This window comes from Lates calcarifer, linkage group LG23 (genome assembly GCF_001640805.2).
Source record: "Lates calcarifer isolate ASB-BC8 linkage group LG23, TLL_Latcal_v3, whole genome shotgun sequence".
In the NCBI taxonomy this organism is placed as follows: Eukaryota; Metazoa; Chordata; class Actinopteri; family Centropomidae; genus Lates; species Lates calcarifer.
Genome location: NC_066855.1, coordinates 7,506,431 through 7,529,769, shown reverse-complemented (window position 1 = coordinate 7,529,769; position 23,339 = coordinate 7,506,431). Strand labels below are relative to the sequence as shown.

Below are 23,339 nucleotides of genomic sequence, written 5' to 3'. Positions count from 1 at the left end.
AAGGATGAAATCATGGGGGTTACAGGATAAGAAGACTAGACTCAGTGGTAGAGATGATGTGGCTGTGAGCTGCTTTTTCTGTTTTTGGTATTGTGAAAAAAAGATGAGGCCATTGGGGATCCAGGTGAGACTGAAAAAGTGAAAGTGACAGAGGGAAGAGAGAGCTAAAGTAAGACAGAGAGGGGATGTTATGGACCAGTGCCCTGAGACGTGAGGACAGGGTAGAGCTTGGTACATGAGCAGCATTTTTTATTTAGTATTTTGTTTTTCTGCCTAAATGTTACTCCACATGTTGTTCAAAGTGAAAAAAATCTCTCCTCTGTTCAAAGTTTAAGAACCTGCTGTTCAAAGCAAATGTTGCAAAATCTTCCAGGGATATTGTTGGACTGTTTATAGCAAAAAGTTGTTCATGTTATTATTATTATTATTCAGTCTACATATACATACTCATTTATAGACAGGAGTGTAACCAAGAATTACATGCCCATCTCCAAAATGACTTTGAAATAACACCACTTTCCTCCCACTTTTCCTAATAGTGAAATCAACTCTGGCAAATATAACTATAATCTCACGAGATTCTATTATTTATCAATTGACAGACATATCAAATGGGATTTATGGCAGGTATTAAATCTTACCTGCACACTCATGTGATTGCCCATGAAGTGACACATTTATTTTGTCTCAGAAAATACACAGTTGCTGTACTATATAACAATTTTAACTGTTTTTATCATTTGGTTATGTTGTAGATTTCATCTGAACTCTAAAACAGAGCAGGGGGAAAACAAACGTTTAATCATAATTTTGGTCCACAAAAGGCTTAACAGTCCACAAGCTCAACTTGAGGCCCTAAGTAAATGCCTCCCCAGTACGACACTGCAGTTTATAAAGTAGCTCGGGCTGTAAATGAGAAAATCTCTGGCTATATGTCTGTATTTCGATTTGTTTATCTGAAATACTTAAAACTTGTTGTGATCATAGACTGTATGGTTGTGATGAGCGATGTTCGTGAAGTGGGGGACAATGCGGAACTATAGTAACAGGGTCCTGCAGCTTCCGGACAATTGACAATACGCACATGGCGGGTTTTAAGAAAGCCGGAACTCAACTGCGACGGCGTCACCCAGACACTAAAAGAATGCAGCAGAGCAGCCAGCTCCAGCAATAACAAACGAGACCGACTGACTATTGCAGCCCGGAAAGGATTCATTGGTCTTGTAAGTTGCTTACATTGAATATATATGCCTGGTGTTATTTGTGTGACATTGTATGGAGTCCCCCCAGTCAGCTGTGAATTAAAAGGATCAATGTTTTTACTGTGAGGTGCTGTATTTACTGTGTTTTTCATTCGCACACCAAGTCGTTTGAGCGCATGGATTCGAGGACATTGTTTACAAATCTGAGAATACGGATTATGAATCCGAGAGCACATTTTATAAACCGTGTACATAGGTTTACAAACCTCGAGCCTACACATATAATCTATGTTTTATACGTCCAGTCTTGACCAGCTTCACTAAATGGCGACTACCAGACCGTCTAGACATTGCTGCTGTGCCTGAAAGGCTAGACTTTCGAAATTAACACTGTCACTACACTATCTGAGTCCACCTTAAATGAGAGTCGCACATGCTGCCATTTTACATTTACAGCCAATTTGCTTGTGGAGATAAGCGAGACTGGTAAGAATAGCGAATTCCTTTGCATGTTTTTTTCCCTAGATGGTAGACAGTTGTACACGAGCTTAAACCAGCTGGTGATAATGTCTGTGGAGGAAATGAAATGAAAATTTAAAAGAAAACTAAATGAAAAACCTAAAAACTCAAGACTGTGAAAAGGTGGCCCATGCTTTTATACAACCCAGTACACTTAAATCTTTAAATTTGCCTAGACTGCTTCTCTAGAAAGACTCCAGCATCTTTTTATTGACATAAAACTGCCACACTTTATAAGCTTTATAATTTGCAATCTGTAATGATTTGTTGACCTGCAAAATATGGTAAAAACTGGAAGTAGCTGTCCAACATGACGAACCCTATGTGCATCAACCATTGTCGTCTCACCACATCTGTGCTCTAATGCTTAGTTAGCTGCCATTTTACTTTGCTAAATGCAAGCATAACCTGCTCCCAAATAGTTAGCTTCAGTTGACACCGCACCTCCTTGCATCCTCAGCAATACACCCACCAAGTCTGAAGTCAATCAGATGAGCAATTGTAGAGGAAATCGAAAGACAGACAGACAGAAATTCCTCCATTTTTAGTCAGATATATAGTTCTGAATAATATTTTTATTAGCTCCTCTGCTGGCCCTCGAGGTGTGCTTATAACCCACACTTTGTGTACGCTAGTGTGCATGACATCAAAGTTAAGCCACTGACCCTGACATCTAATCTTTCTTGCAGACAACATTTGCTGATTTCACCATGCCTAAAGACAGCCGTGCCAGACGGGAGCGGATGCGGGAGGCAAAGCGCCGTGCACGTGCAGCTGAGTCAGAGGAAGCACGAGATGCTCGCCGAGCTCGGGATCGGGTAAGCCACCGCCTTGCGCGAGAGAAGGAAACATTACTGATGCGATTGCTGCGCCAGGCAGATGATCGCCTGCGTCACAAACGTATGCGAGATGAGGAGACCCCTGAGCAGCGCACAGAGCGCCGGGCACATGATCGTCAACGCCACCAATGCAGGCGAGATGAGGAGACCCCCGAGCAGCGAGTGACACACCAGGTACACGACCGGCAACTTCAGCAACACATACGAGATGAGGAGACCCCTGCGCAGCGAGCAGAGCACCAGATGCATAACTTTCAAGGTCACAAATGCACAGGATTGGCCTGGCACCATCAGGAAATGCTTTGTGCACAACTGGAAAAGGTATACCATGACAATTGCAATTTTACCTGGTATGATGATACTGACTTCTTTCTAGAAGCACTTCATGGTGATTGCAGACAGACGCTAGAGATCCACCCACAGGTCAGTGAGCTGCGCCAGTGGCTGAGGGACAGCTGGCTGAGCAGTCACCAGGTGAGCTGCTGCTACAGCAACAGTGTGACATTAAGGTGGAACAAGTTCCCATCATTGAGGAAACAAAGGTCCACCCACAGGTCAGAGAGGTGGTGCAGCAACAGCGTGACATTAAGGTAGAGCAGGTTCCCATCCTGGAGGAAACAAAGATCCACCCACAGGTCAAAGAGCTGCCACTGCCGCAGCAGCACGACATTAAGGTGGAGCAGGTTCCCATCCTGGAGGAAACGGGAATCTATCCAGAAATCAACCCAGGGATCAAAGAGGAGCAGACAGATCAGTGTATCAGTCCAGACTTGGAGGCTTATACTTCCAACAATGCTGGAGTCAAACATGTTAAGTCAGAGCCAACCACTGATTGAGCTCCTCCTATCTTCCAATGCTGTAACAGTGAGTCTAAATGTTAGTAAAGACGGCAAATGGAATGAAAGTGACGACTCATCAGAGTGATGTCATTGAAGTAATTGTATAACTGGAGCAGCCGGAGAGAAGAAAACTCATGCCATACTTGTGGCAAAAGTTTTAAGAGGGACTCTTATATGAGAAGGCATATAGACGAGTCACAAAGGGCACAAGGCTTTTAAATGCCAGACGTTTGACAAATTGTATAAGCTAGTCTAACTTTAAATGTGGGAATTTCTGTCCGTCTGTCCTCTGATTCTCTGGAGAGCCATTCTTCCAATCAACTTCAAACGCATATTGTTGAGGACTCAAGGAAGTGCAGTGTCAACTGTGAAGTTTTTTTGGATGAGTGGTTCTAGAGAAACTTCAAAAGAGAAACATTAAACGACAGTCTGTGACCAAGTCAGGGCTGGCGTAGTGCATGGTAAACGGTGCATTGCAAAGATGGCTGCACCCAGTCAAAGCATGGATTCCTTAGTAAACAAGCCTGCAACTGTAAAACCTTGTCACAACCTATGGAAGCCTTGTCAAGTATGGAAGTATTCTAGACGGAGACCTAAACTGGAAATGGCTGATCATAGCAGTACAACTTGTACACACGGCCATTGAAGTGAAGGCATTCTAGAGCACTTTTTTAAGATGCAGTGACAGCATGATAGCACCTTTTTATACCTCAGGCAGAACAAGTACTTTATGCACTACTGCTCTTATGTTAACATAACATTACTATGCATCGTCTAACATTGTTATTTGACCATTGTACATCTTCTGTTTCTTTTAATGGGCATGTATGAGTGACAAAATGGCTTAAACTAACAGTACAAACTGTTGTTATAGTAAATATAGTAAATATTTTCCTTGCTGATACAAAAAAACATTCTTCAGTGATTTTCTGAACTGCATATTACTCCAATGATTAAATAAATCCATGTCAAACCCATTTAAAGTTTTAGGTCACAGTTATTCAGAAAAATACTAATTTGGCTTGCGAAAAGGTGTTCCTAATATTATGTCCACATCATTTAAATGAATTAAGGTTGACAAAATATCAGGAACATTTGCCAAGTGAGTGTATGTGTCACAGCAGTCCATTTGAATTTGTGGTCCTGTATTTTCTCATGTCTTATTAATAGGGTCCATTATTAATATCATAACACAGCAGTGGTGTGGAAATCAGATGATGTTAATGATGGTGGTGACTAGATGACTGAATAAAATATCAAATTATAAGTGAGCTAAAAAGCATGTTTTGAAAGGGCACTGCGCTTGAGAAGATACATTTGAAAAAACAAGGCCACTCTCTTCGCACAAGAGGCGGAAAACTTGAGGTGACACATAAAAAGTAAAAACTAGGACATGAGTCTGGTGTCTGAAAAAGAAGTGAGGAGGAGGAGGAGCAGCCCTGCTCTATTTGTTCACAGCTCAGAGGTGTGTCCCCCTGGTGTGTTTGACCCCTGGTGCTCTTTGCTGTCAGCTCACAGTGCTTGACCTTCCCTATGATTTATGACAGCTTTGTTCCCACGACAACCCCTGAGGAAACTCTCCACCTCGTTGCTGTGTGCTGTGTGAGACACCTGAATGTCTCAGAGTTGCTGAAGATGCTGCTATTTAATATTCGCCTATCTCCTCAACAAGGATAAAAACATCCCAGGTCAAATTATTTTGTTTCGGGAAACAGAAATATCAGCATTCCCCTGTACTTAGTGTTTTCTAGGCTTCATTCATTGTCTCCTCCTGATCCTGGTCTGATTTTAAAAAACAGCTTATATTTCACCCTAGTCAGCCTGGGTATGGGCATCACTTGCATCTATGGGCAAACGAGGATTTAGAAAAAGTAGGAAGAAAGGCAGAGACAGAAAAGTGGACACAGGAAAATAAAACGGTGTTAACAGAAATAAAAAGAAGTTGCTCCTTGATATATTTGAGTGAAGTTCAAAGTGGTAGAAAGTAGCACAAACACAGGGAACTTCAGTGCAGTCTTTCTTTATTTAGTTGGTTATTTTTTTGACAGAGGAAAAAAAAGCTTCCAATCACTCCCACTTCTCCTCCATTCACACACCCCATCTGATCAGTAGTCGATGATGATGCACTAAGGTTACCCCTGTTATGTTGATGCTGTTTTCTCAGTCCAATCTGTTCTGGTTGGCAAACATGTCTGGCAGGAGGCCTGTTGTTAAACATGTACAGTAAAGGGGAGCTGCCAGGGCAGTGAATTAATTGAAAGTCTTGCCTTGCTGTTACCTAATAAGGACGGTTGGCAAAGTCACCCTAGTGAAGTACTTGAGGCCATAAGCTGTTGAATTATGCAAGAGTGGAGCAGCTTGTTCCTTCAAAGCATGAATCAAAAGTTAAAAAAGCTCGTGGACGCGCTGAGGTAGGTTGGATGGTGGTTGGGTAGGAGCTTCCAGGCGCTAGGACCCGGGACACGTGAGCGTATTAGTTTGCCAGAGGGTGGAGACGGTGAACAATGAAGGAGCTGACTGGTAGGACCAGCAGAGGAGCAACATCTGAGACCAACCCCCCCTCCTCAACCCTAGAGTCCCGTTGGACCGACGGACAAAACGGACTGACCGGCCGACAGAGACTGCAGGACACGGAGTTTAGAGGGAGTGGGAGCATGTTAGATTAGTCCATGCAGACTGCAGAGAGCGGAGCTTTGTTGAGCCCCCCGAGTGGATGTGAATGAATGGGCTCCGTATCAGAGAGTGTGTGTGTGTGTGGTGCTGAACTGGGTCATGCGGACCACTGGAGGAGCGAAAGATAAACACGCACCCTCCTCCCGCTGCCTGACAGGTTGAGATGGTGGGCGCTCGAGAGGAGGGATCCCAGCCTGTGTCCTCATCTCAGCATCCAGCATCAGATGATGCTTTGATTTAATCCGCCTCCAAACAAAGTCACAAACTGCAGAGCATCTCCACAAACTAGACAGGAATCATCTTGGGCGGGCGGCGAGTAAAGCGCAGCTATACGGACCTCATACCAGTCTTTTGTCAACGAGGTTTATTTCTTTGAAGGAGCCGCACAGTTTTCTCTGCACCTACAGCTGATCGATAACTTCCTTCAGACGACGAGAGCCGTCCATCTGTTTCCCGCAGACCCCAGCGGATCAGCGCTGAGCAGAGCGCGGCAGCTCTGCTCGTCGATCGGATGCAGGACCATGGAGGAGAGAGACAGGTCGCCAGCAGGTGAGCGAGTAACACCTAGATGCACCCTGAGGTGCCTGAAACCGGGTCAGTCGACAGGAACCTGCTAAGAAAGAAGGAGCCTAATCTAAATATAGGCTTCTGAAATGTTTAAATGAAAATGTTTTATATTTACTGAAATGAATGATTAAAAGCCAATATACTGTGGCTTTTATTGTTATATGTATGTGTGTGTGTAGTTTAGGTCTTGTTTTTATTTGTGGAACTTTGAATGTCATTAACAGCTTTTACTCTTAATTCAGCTGCACCCCCCGCCTCCTAAGTAAATTTGTGTTGTCTGAACTTTGACTCACCTTTAATAGGCAGTATTCACACCATGTACTCTAATAAATTAGTCTGTGAAAGCCCACTGTACAGTAATAAAAACTCAGTGTCAATAGTTATTAAACATCTCTTCAGCTTTATTTACCATTAGGCAATGATTAACTCTAACTAGCGTTAATGGTTGAGCTGTGATTTAATTTGTATTTTCACCCACGTTATTTGTGAAAGCCGCACCTATTTGTTACCCACTCTGCTTTTGTGATTCAGCCCTGTGCTAGATGGATGCGAGGGCATCCAGGGCACTTCACTTTTAATGGCCCTTTTATACTTTGTCCAGGGCAGACAGGTGATATCTCATCGTTAATGCCGTCTAATGCATTTAAATGAGCAGCTGACTTGATCGAGCAAACCCCCGTAAAAAGCACAGCCCTGAGGCTTGGTAATGGACTCTAAATGAAACACAACAGCAGCCAACACACACATGGATTTGCTTTTGTCACAGACATTGTGTTGGTGGAGAGCAGCACCAGTAATGGCTGGGATCTTTGCTTTGACAGCACTCTTTCTTTAGAGGAGGTGTTCATACCAATAGCAGATAAAATACAGAGTCAGAGTTGCTCTACCTGAAGCAGGTGATGTGCAATATTAACAATGTGAAAACTTCATACAGACAGAGCGCTGCCATTGCTTTATACTATACAGTAGAAATGATAATATGCATGCAATTAATCAAGTAATAATCATCACATTAACACCACTGATCAGCAACCAACACTTACAAGCATGTGTTCTTTAGTGAAAGTGAACACAACACAGATATAAATAGAACCACTTGTCTGAAATTCTTCACCTTGACTGTAACACAAACACTATGGGAGTCCACATAAATCTCCCAAATATACCCCAAAGAACTAGGACGAGGTCTGCTCTTACTGCAAACAGATAAGGCAGCTGCAGCATAAAAGTTTTATATGACCTACTCCAACAGCTGGCACACAAACACAGACTAAACCCATCTTTGCCTCTCGCATTGCCACAAAACACAAAGAAATGAACATCGCTAATACACAGTTTCACAGTGAGTACTGGGAAAACAGACTCAGCAGCCACAGTCTGGCCACAGATTAACTGCCACAGGAAAACATGGCTGCCCAGAAGACAGAAAGGGTGCAGACACTGTGAATTAGGACACAAAGAGGACAAGATGCATTATTTATTTATGTATTTATTTTACTCTATTGTTCAAACGTCTGTGAAACAAATAAAGAAACAACGTAAACATCTGCAGATTATAATCTAACCTGTCATCAACTCAGTGAGAAAACAGCAGGCTAATGATACCTCTGTCACTCAAGTTACATACTGCATACGTGTGTGTGTTGATGATGAACAGTAGGGTATACTACCAGCGGTTTGCATTTGTGTTTGTGTTTGTTGTATCTTTGTCCTCTTTCCATTTAACTTGTTATAGTTATTAATGATTATTTTAGTATGTGGTTAATTAGTGTTTGATTTCTGTACACTATGTTCTTGTTTTTAAATTATCTCATATTTTACACTGTGTCTTACTCTGGCTAATATCCCTTCATGCAATTAAAGCACAGTTGCATTTGAATTTGAGAACGAGAGGTAGGGAAGCCGGGGATGGGGCAGTGGGGGTTTGGGTGCAGCCTCAGCAATCAACATTAGTGTGCTGATTGTGTTTAGAGGCTATTGTGTACGTGCCGGATGACAAATCACCATATACTGTTGGCTTGCCTTGAAGTGGAAGGCGAAATGGTCTGGAAAAAAAAAAAGAAAGAAAAAAAAACTCACAATGTCCCCATTAATGGAAATGTTATGTTACATCATTTAGCCACACCCCCATTTAGACCCCATTTTACTGAACTCAGAGTCACATTTCCCCATGTATCTGACATCAAAGGGACGCAGTCTATAGCATGTGGTACAAAGGGAGGGATGCTTCAGTTCAGTCTCATTGGATTTCCCCAATTCTGCTCTCTCTCCCTCCCTCCTATACACACACATCATATGAAGCCTCTTCATGTGATGTGGAACTTGAGGCTACTGGATTGTGATGGAGTGGGGGTTAGGTACAGTATGTTCCCTGGGTAGCTTATTGCAGTGATGTTTCACTGGTGAATGATTTTCTGCAGGACATGATTACAGTGAGAGTGATGATGATTGTCATTTACAATCAGATGCTCTGGGGTCTAATATCAAAGCCCTAATCCTAAACTACAGTGTGGATGGGCTCTGCAGTGCACTGCTTTGTCTGCGTTTGATTCATCATTGTGCCCAATTTTTTCTCTGATCATCATTTGTCGTCATCACTAAGCCAAATGTCCTTGTAATATCACCTCCCATAGCTAATCCTTGCTCTCAGTCTTTGCCTGGATCCATTTAACCTTGGGTTATCCTTTCCCAGGTCTTAGGTCATTCCAGCAGGAGGCCAGTGGCTGGCAGCATTTCTGCCAGGACCTTTCAGCATTCACTGGCTCCGGGGTATGTGTGGCATACAGTAGAGAGAGAGAGAGAGTAAGGGATGATGGGAAGGAGAGTAGAGGCGAGACAAGTCAGCCATGGGTTACACAGAACTCAGTCCCAGCAGGGATGCTCCATATGGGCAGCTGGGCACTGCTGAGAGCGAGTGATTTGTCAAAGTGAGTGTCTGTGGCCCAGGCCACTGGTTCACCTATCACAGCACAGCGGGAGCTTTCTTCAATCATGTGGAAGCAGCAAACCCACCAACTCACTGGTTTGGATGTTCTGTGCCACTGAGGAAGGTGATTCAGTATTTTTATGCTCAAGTAGGGAACAGAGTGTCCTCACTGCATTTGTTTTTTGATCAAATGATAGATTGTTTAGGAGTGCAGTGATTTGTTTGTTATCCAACTCATCCACACTGAGACAACAAGAAGGTGGACACAGAACATGCATACCATCTATATGTGTGCCTACGCATGCAGCTGATTTATTTTAAGACCCACAGTGAGAGAAACCCCGTCAGTCACATCATATTTCACTTACCAGTTTCACTTACCCCTGGAGGCAAGACACGTTGGGCATTTTGACAGTAAATTGGACACAGGAGATCAGTCTTCACCCATTATGACTCTTCTGCCGAGAGCAAAGTAACTAGTCCATTAGTAATGGAGAGAGGTAGAGAAGTGAGGCAGGCTCAGCAATCTATTTATTTCTTTCATTAGTCCCTTGTTTACATTTCCAGGAACAGACGAGAGAAAGAGGAGAGAAGGAAGACTGGAGGAATGGACTAAAAAGGACAAATACTGTGTGTAAAGCTGCCAACTCTCATCCACCTCTCACTTTATTATATACTTGGTGCACACTAAAATATGGTTGTTACAGATTAAGGGGCAACATCAACTCAGATAGCCAGATTTTCATCTTTTTCACAACTAATTTCTGAGACATGAATCTCTATTCATGGTTGCAACTCACCTATAAAATCTTTATGCTGCAATCAATGTCATGTCACAGTTCATTGAAACTGTATCACTCACATAGTTTACACTGGGAGAACCAACAGCTCACTGAATGAATACACAATTGTTGTCCCTGATGAGTCACATGACACTGTGGCATATACATTTTACCCACATGCAGGCTCTGATTTTCAGTGGCAATGAACTGTAAACCTAACCTGTTAGTCTTTGAACAAATAGTCCTGTTATTGAAGTAAACCTTGAATGGACTGAACAAGACTAAGAGAGCTTTGAATTTGTGAAAGAAATTCTTCTTGAATAGTTGAAGAGTTGCTTGTTCTCTGAGAAATTATAGACTCAATATGATGAATCAAATCTCTCCTTTTCATACTGTGTGGAGAGAAAACCCCAGCATGGTTGTTCTCTGAGAGGACTTCCACAATGCCTTGCCTTATACCATCAGGTAAATAAAAGAACAACAGTTGCTGACTCATGACAAGGTTGGTTCAGCTAGTCATACATTCAGGTATTGATCATGCTTTCCTAAGCACAATGGCCCTTTAATGTTAACTCTCAGTTGACTTTCAGCTGGCTCTCATGTGACATCCCCACAACTTCAACACAAAGAGTAATATAAGCATCATGAAATCACTACATTGTTTACTCAGTTTGAAATTCTCATTTCACACAAGCTAAATACTAACTTCAGTATGTATACAAAAGATACTGGCAAGTGTAACCCTCAGAGTGCAGAGGCCAGCAACAGACCGGACAAGGAACATAGCGAGAGCACACCCTGAGGCTGTAAAGCAGTCTTAAACAAGAGGACTGCTTGCCGGTGGCATCACAGGGTTCATCGTTATTCTCAAGTGTTTATAGAAGGAAAGGTCGACTTCTTCTTTAGTCTAATGTCATGTGGACACACGTGGCGTCAGCCACAACAGGTTTCCAGACTGTTAAAGTGGTTATTAGGATGTTAAAAATGGATGTTTAGCCTTTTTCGGGAAACAAACTGGTTTTTAAGAGGGTTATACTGTGAATGCACTCATCTCAATTTGAGTAATTGCTAAATGGAGCGAGATTGTCAATCTCTAGTTCAGGGGAAATTAGTGGCTGGAAAACAGATTGTTGCTGCTGAGCGAAAATCCTGCATCTCCACTTTTTAGGAATTAGGAAAAGAGGCTTGTTGTCAGACAGTCCTTGTGTATATGGTGTATTTTTGAGTTTATCTATTGAGATTTTTAAAGGGTTTTCATGTAATGAAATGTCAGTGGATTTTCATCACAATTACAGCATGAAAATCACAAATTTTTAAGTTACGAGGTCCTTCCATAACAGCAATGATAAAAACAATGCAGGAATAGGAGTGCAGGGACCTGTTTTTAAAAGGCTTATAGATGATTAACAATGAGTTGGGCTGGCTGAAAAAACCCACAGACATTAAAAATGTGTCTCCAGCCAAATCCTCATCTGTATGTGGAGCGTGTTGATGTTACCTTGTCTTTAGCTGCCTGAGAGGACAGGAGAGGAGCAGAGGGCAGCAGTGGGGCATGTGGTGTGGTAGCACACGAATGCTGAGTCGTACGGGGCTCACAGCTGCTCTCTCTCAGAGGTAGGAACACAAAGGGCCTTTGATAGAGTGTCACTGTGCGACTGATACACAAGACCCTCCCTCCCTCTTCCCAAACTCTCACGCACAATCATCTCCCAGAAGACACATAACTTCATCCCCACACCTCTGAGGCACTACACTGCAGTTTCAGGTTCATGTTTAACAGCGTCACTGCAGCTATGTCTCCCAACCACTCATCACATTTCAAGACTCTTAATCCACTTCTGCAAAGGAAATGCGTGCAAAGCATCCTGCACTGTTGGGTGTGTGTGTGTGTGTGTGGAGGGGAGGGGGTTGCCTTTGTCTTTGTGGGAGCTGAGTAATGTGATTAAGATCCATGCTGGAGTGCTGCATATTCTGCCCATGGAGCTGACTGGAAGGAGCGCCAATAAACAAGTGCTCCCTTCCCTCTGCTTCGTTCTCATCTGACAGAGGCTATGGGGCCAATGCGAGGTGGGCGGTCAGAGGAAATGTGCTTCCAGTCTGTCTGTCTGTCTGTCCTGTTTAAATGTTTAATCACCAAACCTGGACCACAGACTGGTCTGGATAGTGATCAACTTTCGTGTTAACTCGCTTAAGGCTATACAGTGGGCACGCTCAGCATGAGTAGGCTACAATATTCATAGTCTCTTATATAACCATCACCATGCTTCTGATAAAAATCAAGAAGCAAGTGTGATTTGCAGAGATACATACGGTACACAGGGCACTCTTTCTATTTGCAGTGTTGTTTTTTTTCCTCTTCTTCTTCGACAAAGAGTGCTGAGCCAAGAACACAAGGCTGCAAATGGTCGCATCCTATTTTAGTTTTCGCTGTCTAATAGCTATATTTATCACATTCTTCCCACAAGATAGCTGAGGAACCTCAACACCTTCAGAATGTCTGAACAAAACTTCCTGTTCCATGTTTTCATCAACTGGACATAGATAGATACTGTGCATTAATTCAGCTTTTTTTCCCCTCAACAGTCAATTCACGAGTTTATGATGTCTTTGTTTAAGTGTTTGCAACCTGGGTTAAAGCTGAGAAAGTGGCTGCAGGGAAAGAAAAACAAAGAGCAAAGCAGTTGCCTTTGAATGATGGATGAAGAAGGCCATCAGCAAAATTGTTTGTGCTGATTTGGTGCCTATTAGCACGTGTGTGTGTGTGTGCGTGCTGTGCATGATTGGATGATTAAATTTGATTGTGTGTGTACAGAGGGGGATTGAAGAGAGACAGAGACAATGGGTAGGATCATTAGTGTGATCCGCTTCATTTCATCAAGAGGTCCATTTTGTGTGGTTTATTCAATAGGTTTAGTTTTCTGTAATTTTACTTACCATTTGCTCAAACACTGTAGCAGAGGCTCACATTCACAGGCACTCATCTTTAGCTTCTAATGTGTTGTCAGTTGGTAAATTTGGTGTGGTCTGAACGTGTAATTAAAACAGCTATATTTTTGCCTCCTAGGATCAGTTTGACCTATTTTAAACTTGGCACTTGTGAAAATCAGCAATAACTTTTCTTTTGCAGTATTTTATTATTATTTTTTTCAGCTCCAGCAACATGGCTGAAATAGCAACCACAGTGCAAAGCAGATGTGTTTTCCAGGCAAAACTAAAGAACCTTTCTGTCTCACAGCCACACTGATTGTTTCTGCTACATGTATATGTACCATCACCTCAGTATGGTCACAGATGATCTGCAGCTTGCCTTACCAGCACGTATACACCTTGAAGTTATCAGCTCCTTCTGTTTATTTCCATTTGTTAGTCCTTCTACCTGGATATATTGATTTTCCCATAGCTGTCTGCCAGTAAGTGCTGTCTGAGACCAAATCTGAAAGCTGGCCAGAGTGATCTACAGGGACAGCAGGAAGTCCAATACATTTACTGAAAGCACTTCCCCTGTTGATGCCTTTCCCTGAATTGATTGTATGGAAATGAACGTCTGTTAAAGCCTTCCTGATTTAACCACCCACTGGGACAGACTGTACAGACAAGAATATATGGATACGCGCCAACACGCATAAGAGCACAGAAGAGCATAAACACATTCATGCATAAAATTTATATCGCCTGCTATCATTGTGGCAGAATGAAACCTGACTCTAAGCAGTGTTCTCTTCGTTTAGTCTGCCCCACAGCGTCAAGGCGAGCCTGTCTCTTTCTCCATCTGGGCCGGGACGGGTGGGCAGTGGCGGGGGCTCCCCTACATCCAAGATGGGCTACTGTGGAGGGGTGCCGGTGGAGGACATGCAGGCCCTGGCCATTACTTCCCTGTCAGCAGCAGATGTAGCCAAACAGTATGAGCACATCCGTGAGCTTGGGAAGGGCACATACGGCAAGGTGGACCTGGTGGCGCACCGAACACAGGGTGAGCTGTCTTATATTGTATGTCTAGACTGTCAACCATCTTTTATCATTTATCAATCAAGCATGAATATGAAAAAGAAATTTAATAAAACAGACTGTTCTGATCCCAATATCCACATTGTACCAGCATGCTTCACAGCTGATGATAACCAGTTAAGGCAGATCAGTGTGTTATAAAGTCTAAAGGCACTGTGCCAAGAAATTAATTTCAGCACAGTTAAAGGGTTTGTTAGGGATTTTTTAGGTCTCCCTTTTAATCCTTGGTTGTAAGAAAAAAAAATCAAGGTTAGAGAGCTGGCTTAGTCTGAAAGCAGTATAACTAAGCACTGTAAAGTAGTGCAGAGGGAGGCTGAGAGGCTGAGAGGGCATTGGAGATTAAGAGTGCTGCGTGCACACTAAAGAGCCTCAGCTATAATCGTGAGCAGCTGGTTGTACATGTGTAATGGAGGTGAGATTCATTCATTGTACATGTTTATATGAATGAATGTAGCAGCTGTTACAAGACGGGGTTATGTAGTTGGAAATGTCTCCACTCCCTTAGAATATTAGGCAACACCTCTAAATTCACTTTGAAGTGGTTCCTGGATAACGCTTAGAATATTTTGGATAGTAAAATATTGATTTGAGATATGATATGATATGATATGATATGATATGATATGATATGAAGAGGGTTTAAAATGTCTCCTACATGTTTATATCTGATTTGTGTAGGCACCAAAATGGCGCTGAAGTTTGTTACCAAGAACAAGACGAAGCTGAAGAGTTTCCTGCGGGAATACAGTCTAACAGGCTCACTTAGCTGCAGCCCTTTCATCATCAAAGTCCTGGACGTGCTTTTTGAGACGGAGGACAGCTACGTGTTTGGACAAGAATATGCACCCGCCGGGGACCTCTTCGACATCATCCCCCCGCAGGTAACGCCATCATCCCTCCCTCCACCAATCAGTACCCTCGCTCAGCCGGGGCTGATCCAATCAGCCGCCATGTTCAGACACGGCGGTTTTAACAAGATCTCCGGGGATCGGAGCCTTGTCTTCGTCCCGGTTTTATCTCCGCACAGAGCTCTCACTTTGTTTTAGTGCTATTCCAGCTGATGTGCAGGGAGCGCTCGACTTCAGGGTTCTTCTGAAGACTCATTAAAAATGGTTGCAGCGGAACTCAGAGCTGAGACTCTTTTGTTTCAGTTTTCCCTTTTAGAGTAGCATATCACTTTTCACTGTACTTCCATTCGTCCACTCAACCCAACCATCACCTTTCTTTTTAAACAGAACTGTAATTTCACCACAAAGCTCTTTTCTTGTGTCACCTCCTATAGTCTCACCTCCTACACAGTGCTGTATCTAATTATGCTGTATTAATCAAAATCTCATTTTTTTTCTCTCTCTCTCTCTTTCTGCCTCCCAACTCTCCTTGTTTCTCGCTCCACTCTGTTTTAATCTCAGGTGGGTCTGCCAGAGGAAATGGTCAAACGCTGCATGCAACAACTTGGCCTGGCCCTGGACTTCATGCACAGTAAAAACCTGGTGCATCGGGACGTCAAACCTGAGAATGTGCTCTTGTTTGATCGCGAGTGCCGCCGTATCAAGCTGGCAGACTTTGGCATGACCCGGCGCGTGGGCTGCCGTGTGAAACGGGTGAGCGGCACCATCCCCTATACAGCACCAGAGGTGTGCCGCGCCAGTCGTGCTGAGGGTTTCCTCGTGACCACCAGTCTGGACGTGTGGGCCTTCGGCGTGCTGGTTTTCTGTATGCTAACGGGCAACTTCCCCTGGGAGGCGGCGCTGCCGGCTGACGCCTTCTACGAGGAGTTTCGACGCTGGCAGAAAGCGGGGTGTCCGGTGGGAACGTACCCGTCTCAATGGCGCCGCTTCACCGACGACGCTCTGCGCATGTTTCAGAGGCTGCTCGCCGCCGAGCCGGAAAAACGCTGCGGAGTCAAGGACGTCTTCTGCTTCGTCAAGTATGAGCTGGTCAGCGAGCTCAGGCGCAGAGCATCTTGCCGAGCCAAGAGAGGTGAGAGGTCAAGCTCGGGAGTGTGTACTGGCAGTTGCACTTCCTCCTCCACATCCACTTCATCACGTTCCTCCCACAGACACCCCGAGCCCTCCACCCCTCCTGGAACATCCTGCCTGCGCCCGGCACCACTCAAACGTAGTGTCCTCTCCGACCCGTTGTCTCCCAAGAGAGGAGTCTGGACAGCACCAGTCTCCAGGCCGAGACAAGAACAAAAGCCAGATGGTGATGGCAACGGCCATCGAAATCTGTGTGTGACCACACTAATGTTAGTGCTGTAGACTAGATGGCTTTTCACAGTAATAACAAGCTGTGAAGAGGTGTTAATGACTACCACAGAGACTCCAGTGAAAAAGCAGAGGTACTTTAACCATGAAAGAGAAGCTCAGGATCACATCCACTGCTGCGAAAATGGACATCATCAATCAGCGGTACACACTTGGACAGCTTCATCATTGGCACATGCAGTTTAGGTTTTGATTTGTGACCAAAGACTGCTTCCCAAGCTGAGAAGCCATGCAGGCAGCATTTAACAGTCCACTGATGACGCTCCTCTCAGCAGTTTATTCTGCCATCCAGACATTTGTGTTTTCAGCCCCATACACTGTGGTGGTGCTAATGACTCTATAATTGGTTACTTCATGAAAATGGATTCTGTCTTTTCTCACTCGTCAGTCCAGGTCCTTTTACTTTAGAGTTTATTTGTGTCTGAATATAAGCTCCAGGGAGGCCAAAACGTTATCTGAGCAGATGATGCTGTTCAGACAGAGGCCCGTGATCTGGCAATCTACGCAACTACATTCGTCCGCCATTTCTCCGACTTCCTGCCAACTTCCAATGCATAAAATTTGTCTAAGACTTTTTAAAGAGAAAGTGTTCTAAAGAAAAAAATAAGATAAAAGAGAAACCCTGATGTAGCAGTTTGTATGAGATGTCTTTTCATGTAGGTGTCTAGACTGAGAGACAGATTCTCAGTGATAGACATCACCTCAGGACACTACAGTGGGTCACTTCCTCTTTTATTATTAATGGGAATCCATTGACTGGCTGGAGGACACATCTGCTGCTTCTGAACTGCTCTCAATGAGATTCATCTCCATTGTAACACAGTAGAATACAGGGATTGTACATTTTCGGAAGGTGATGAACCAAGGAAGAGGAGAAGAAATGTATTTTTATTGTTTCTTTTCTACCTGCTGTGTGTGTTTGGACGTGTATGTGTGTGTTTCAAATGCTAAAGCACAAGATTTTTGTAAAGGAGGAGAACTCTTAGAGAAAACAACAACTCTTTATTGTAAATAATTTGATATTTCTAGGAGTGCACCGTACTATCAGGTAGTTCAACTATGTAGCTGTACTAATTTTCTACGACAAGGAAAGGGGTTTTAGGGTTTTACATTTACTGTCGGGGCAATGTACTGTATGTAGCAACATAATATGACAGAATGTACAGTCTATCACAAGAAATTAAATATATACAGATATGATCTAAAGCCTATCACAATGTATAACATGGTAGCAGTCGCTGTTCTCTATTTTCTTTTTCTGTTTTGGGTTGTTTCTGAACTGGACCAGGTATGACAGACAAATTGGTGAACAGACATCACTCATTTCCCTGTCGCCATAGCCCTCTCAAGAGCAACATCCATTTTCTGTGTACAATCATTGTGCATCTTTGTTGTCAATGAGTACAGCGCCAGTCTGTCTTTCAGTCAGTTAAAGATCAGTGCTGCTTTCCAGGTCAACACCTCACAAATTAATTTTCCAGCATCATAAAACAGCATCGCAAAGGGTGTTCCAATATTTGATTATCAGGATGCAACATTAAACACACAATCCCGACCTCTCAGAATATGTTGTCGCACCCCCTCTGTGCTCACCTTTAATTTAATCACCCTGCCTCTCTCTGGGAATCCATCCAAATGTGTCACTCGAATAGCAGAGCCCAGATGTTTTTTTGTCTGGAGGGATGACCTCGGTGTCAGCCATTAACGTTCTGCGAGGTGTTGATAGATCTTGACCAACGCACAGCTACAGCCGCAGCTTCCAAAGAGATACAGCTAATTATGAAAACATCAAAAAAGCACCGCATGTTCAGTGTGAATGCCTCAATGCACGCTCATTACCATTTTTTTCTTGCTTGAATTGCGTTACTGTTATGTCAGTCAGGTGTGTGTCTGTGTCTATATATATGTGTGTAAATGTGTGCTTATCTTCACTTTTCTTATTTCCCCACTCCTCCCATGACAGCCCATCAGCTCTGTCGCTATAGTGACAGTGCTGGTGCTGCTCTGGTTCAGCTTCTGTCCTCCTCTTGAACATCAAGTCTAATTGTGCCCAAATGAAACAACTGGTCACCAACCCCCCTCCCAGTCATCCACAGCTCCTCATGACAGTTGCTGAGCTTATTATACCGGATGACACATTTCTGCAGTTACACTTTTCCTGTATTTTATGAGCCAGTTCACAGACCAAAGTCTTTATCCAGTCTCATCCAGCATAATCGAAGCTGTTGATGGTCCCTGTCATTTTCCTTGTCTCTTTCTGTCTTTACTCTTGATTCAGTAAAGGTGACCTGATTGAGGCTGAAGCCCTGTCAAAGGGATGTGTTGTATGCTGAGATGCTGGCTGCCTCATAAGCATTTGTCAAAAGGTAATCCATCAGCAGACTGTAGATGTGAATCAGTCCTGTCTCACAACAAAAGGACAGGGATTAGATGGACTTTTTTATCCTGTGCATAAGGTCAAGTAACACAAGTCAACACAGCATAACTTAATGCAACATAACATAACAAAGGGTGGCATGACATTATATTATTGCGGAACATAATAAAATGGGATATAACATGACACAATGTAACATTACATGATGCAGCATAACAGGATCAATGCAACATAACGTAACACAACAAACATAAGGCATCATAACATGATGCAACACAACATGACACATCATAACAAGATGCATCATAATAATGCGTCATAATAAGATCCATCAATAATATATAACATCACAACATGACACACCATAAAATAATTCTTCACATGATGGCGCATCATTACATGACACACCATAATATGACGCAACACAACATGATGCAACACAACATGATGCACTATAACATGACAACACAATATGACGCAATACAACATAATGCATCAGAACATGACATCATAACATGATGCACTACAACATGACACATCACAGCATGACACAACACAACAAGACACACAACAGTGACACATCATAACATGACATACGACAACATGACACATCACAGCATGTCACAGCACAACAGGACACAACATGACAGATCACAACATGAACAACACAACGCACACATGTAAACAAGCATCCCGCAACATGACAAGATACAGTGTTGTGATGTGAGCAGCTGTGCCTGTGTTATACATCATAGCCATTATCATCATTAGACTGCTAGCAATGTGCACTGTTGTTTCTCATGGACTGTTATGACAGGAATTATCAAGTTTAATGATGAGGTGTCAAATTATATAAAGTTTTATTGAAGTTCTAGAGAGTAGCCTTCCTCTTACCCAGTTTCTCTTGATCAAATGATCAAACTGTTTTCTGCCAGCAAGTGTTGTTGTAAAATCTAATGTAAATACTGTACGTATTGTGTCTTTAACAAAATGAAAAAAGAGAAGAAACAAAATGTTAATATATGTTGAAATAAATTTATGCACCACGTCATGGCTCCTGGGTATTTCTGTGGATAGTTAGAAATACTGTGGTGGTATTTTTTTCTGCCAGTGTTGGCAAATCTAATACAGCCGAGCTTTGTACAGTCCCCAGACTGCACATTAGATGAAGGTCAGCTTGAATCACATGTGATTTCCCGAGGCTTTGGTCTGCTTCGCCAGCGAGCCCCCAGACTACTTTAATATGCTGACTTCCTTCTGAAAGCCCAATTAACACATCTGTAGATAGGAGTTATCTGCTGCCCTCAAAGAGCAAATGAGTTCAAGGGTGGTTAGAATATGGCACCGAAGATGAGAGCAGTTATCAACCCAACAACCCTTCTTACTGTGTCTCAACTGTTGTGTCAGAATGGAAGAGTTTGCTCAAGTTGTTATCAGACTGAGTTTAGACAGTGGCGGTAAGCTTTGTACGGTGTATCTGCCACTGAGAAAAGCTAATGAGTGGAGACAGTGCAAGAGAAAGGAAAGGTCAGCCATGACACGCGGGGCTTGCGTAGTGAGTGGAAGCTTGTCCTCTGTGATAGTCTGTTCTCTGTCCTTAAAGGGCTACAGCAGCCTAGTGGCGGTGTAACAGTCCTAATTGTGTTAGCTCCAATGCTCAGCCGAGAAGATGGAAGATGCTGAATTCAGACTGAGTCAAAAAGTGAACACTTGAATATAAAATATCATGTCATCACAAAAAAACAGACAAATGAAGCTTAGCGGAAGTTCAGTCAGAAAGACTGACTGTCATTCAGCTGTCATTCAGCTGTCTTTCAGCAATGAAACCGCACGACGCACCTCCACCCCTGCACCACCCATCTGCGGACACCTCACACTGCCTTCTACCCCTAGATCGAGTCCCCTCCACAAAGACCTCCCCAACTTCAGGTCCATCCTCCACCACCACCACCAGGTCTAGGCTCCGGGGGGAAGTTCTCGGCCTGCGGAAGCCTCGGCCAGGCTCACCAGCTGTCCAAGGTGATCCTCTTCCTGCCGGGGTCTAATCGCCAAAAAATCTGCTTGTCTCAATAAAATCACCATTCTATGTTTCCCTCGTAGCGGTCTCATCATTTAGTCTTTCTGATTGAACTGGCCCATTAATTTTAGTGGCATCTATTATTTCCTGGTTAAAGCATCAGAAAATGGTATTTTACTCAATGGCAACTAGTCTTTCCTTAAACAGGATAATTCACAGACATGCTGTTATTCACATCTGCAGCATGCATGGCTAATATGACCTATAATATGGCTAATATGATATACCAATAGGTTGTTTTTCCCCCCACTGGGCTGAACTGACCCTCTAAAGATTCGGCAATGCCAGATTATTCCTTAGCTGCAGCTTTTAAAGGGCTGTCAGCTAAACCAAATTGATTCTCGGGACTGAAGGAAGCTGGATTTTAAGCCTTCAGTAGGTGGTCCAGCAGCACGAACAGCTAGGAAAGCGATCTCCCTGGATGCAGTTGTCTCCATGAGCTCAAATGTTAAATCCTGCTCAGATATGGTCTCTCAGCGAGGGTTAATGTTGGCAACATGAGGTGACTGTGTGACCGCTTGCCACCCTGATTCAAGGCAGCATACCTTGAATGTCAATTACCAAATTTTCACCTTCATCTCTACAATTTATTGTTTGGACAAAATATGACAAAAATTTCAAGTTAGTGCCAGCTAAACCCTCGAAAAAACAAAAACAAACAACATCAACAACAACAACAAAAAAACACAATCCCACACATACTCTCAACTTGATGTTATCACAGCATGAAATGTTTTGGAGAAAAAAGAGGTTGTCAAATCCTTGTAGCTTTGTTGGGGTGTATAAATAAAAGTGAATTTTAAGAACATATTTCAGGTGCTTTTCCATGTGTAACCAGGTTTTAAAAAATACTGAATTAGTTCATCCCTAAAAGTTGTATCTGGTTTTTAAACATGGTCGGAAAGTGTTCAGCTCAAATGTCTGTTTGTACATGTAGCTTCCAACTTCCAAACTCTGCATGGTAATACTTTAAAATGTTGTATATCTGTATATCCAAAGCTGTTTCACAGATGAAAATGACGACAGATCTGAGCAAACAGAGGTCACAGGCATATAATTACAGAACATTTCTGTCTTGCTGGTGAACAATAAAAAGATGCAGCTGTTGTGTCTTCACATAAACCACCTACTGTGGTTTCCTTTGTTGGAAATTCATCTGCGTAAGTAGGCAAACAAGTTCAGGCAAAGCGTTCTTCCAGAGGTTGTGTGCATAGTAAACAAAGGAGGGTGATATTTTTAAGTTTTCTAAGTTGCAGACTGCAGAGTAATATCTGCTCATTTTAACACCACAGGGAACATACTGTACAGTATTAAACCTCCTGCGTCACCTCAGCTTCCTGCCTCTGCACCTACTGATGAATCACTCTGAAGCCGTCGGTGCGCCATGAACTATTCTTCTCTCCTCGATGTGTTTTGCAAAACAGCTGCAGGCATGACACTGGAAAATGCAGCTGAAGATTCGGAAGTCAGAAACTCAGATAGTGATGGTGATCTCAGCAGGGGTTGACTGTGAAGGGATGTTCCCCTGCTCCCTCAGATCCTGACTCAGGCATCATGTGAAAGAGTGTCTGATCACTGCTGGAGAGCTGGGAAGAGAAAGGAAAAGAGTGCCTGAGCAGAGAAAAAAAAGAGGGGGGGTATGACCAAGAAGGGATGTGTAATGCGGGATAAATGTGTTTGTGTGTGTGCTAGAGAGGAAGTCACACAAGGACAAAATGAGTGTACACCAAATAATAATAATATATATATCTAGTGCAGAGGAGTCATCCGAGAATAACCTTGTTTATCCTACATTTGTGCTGTTTTTAGGTCGCTGCAAACCTGTACTCAATCAGAAACCTATTTGTGTGTACTGTATTTGCATTGCCTGAGGTATGCCACTAAATATTGTCAGTGCCAGACATAAACTCTCAGACAGTGTGTGGTCGTCTGCCACCATTGCTATAGCAACTGAGATGGTCCCAGTTTAGGGGAGCTCTGAAAATTTTTAGAAACCAGCATCACATTCCTTGCTGGAGGTACTGTGCGGACACTTTCTGATTGAGTATTTTTGTTTTGGTTTATAGTGCTGAAACATTTTGTTCTTTATGTTAAAGTGGGTGTTCCGTCTCCAGCACGGATGGCTCATTAAGCTGGAGGATGCCTGTTTGTGCTGCATTTTACCATATCTCTACTTCAGTATACAAGTGGCTTCCCCCACACAAACAAATATCCAGAACAGTTAAAACAACAGGGTACAGTGCACACCACTGTATGTGCATGCAAT

At 43.1% G+C, this 23,339-nt stretch overlaps 2 protein-coding genes across 2 annotated transcripts; both read left to right on the top strand.

Annotated features, from left to right (window-relative positions):
* The first annotated feature begins 1,089 nt into the window (after positions 1-1,089).
* LOC108886782 (uncharacterized) lies at positions 1,090-4,376 on the top strand. The gene is made up of 3 exons (XM_018681812.2): positions 1,090-1,223; positions 2,411-2,987; positions 3,035-4,376. The coding sequence occupies exons 2-3, from the start codon at positions 2,432-2,434 to the stop codon at positions 3,394-3,396; spliced, it is 918 nt and encodes a 305-aa protein (XP_018537328.1). The 5' UTR covers positions 1,090-1,223; positions 2,411-2,431; the 3' UTR covers positions 3,397-4,376.
* Positions 4,377-5,350: 974 nt separating this feature from the next.
* sbk1 (SH3 domain binding kinase 1) lies at positions 5,351-20,044 on the top strand. The gene is given in 5 exon segments (XM_018681810.2): positions 5,351-6,621; positions 14,076-14,317; positions 15,031-15,233; positions 15,762-16,496; positions 16,498-20,044. Coding segments are annotated over 5 exon segments (1,311 nt in total). The 5' UTR covers positions 5,351-6,583; the 3' UTR covers positions 16,591-20,044.
* Positions 20,045-23,339: the final 3,295 nt, after the last annotated feature.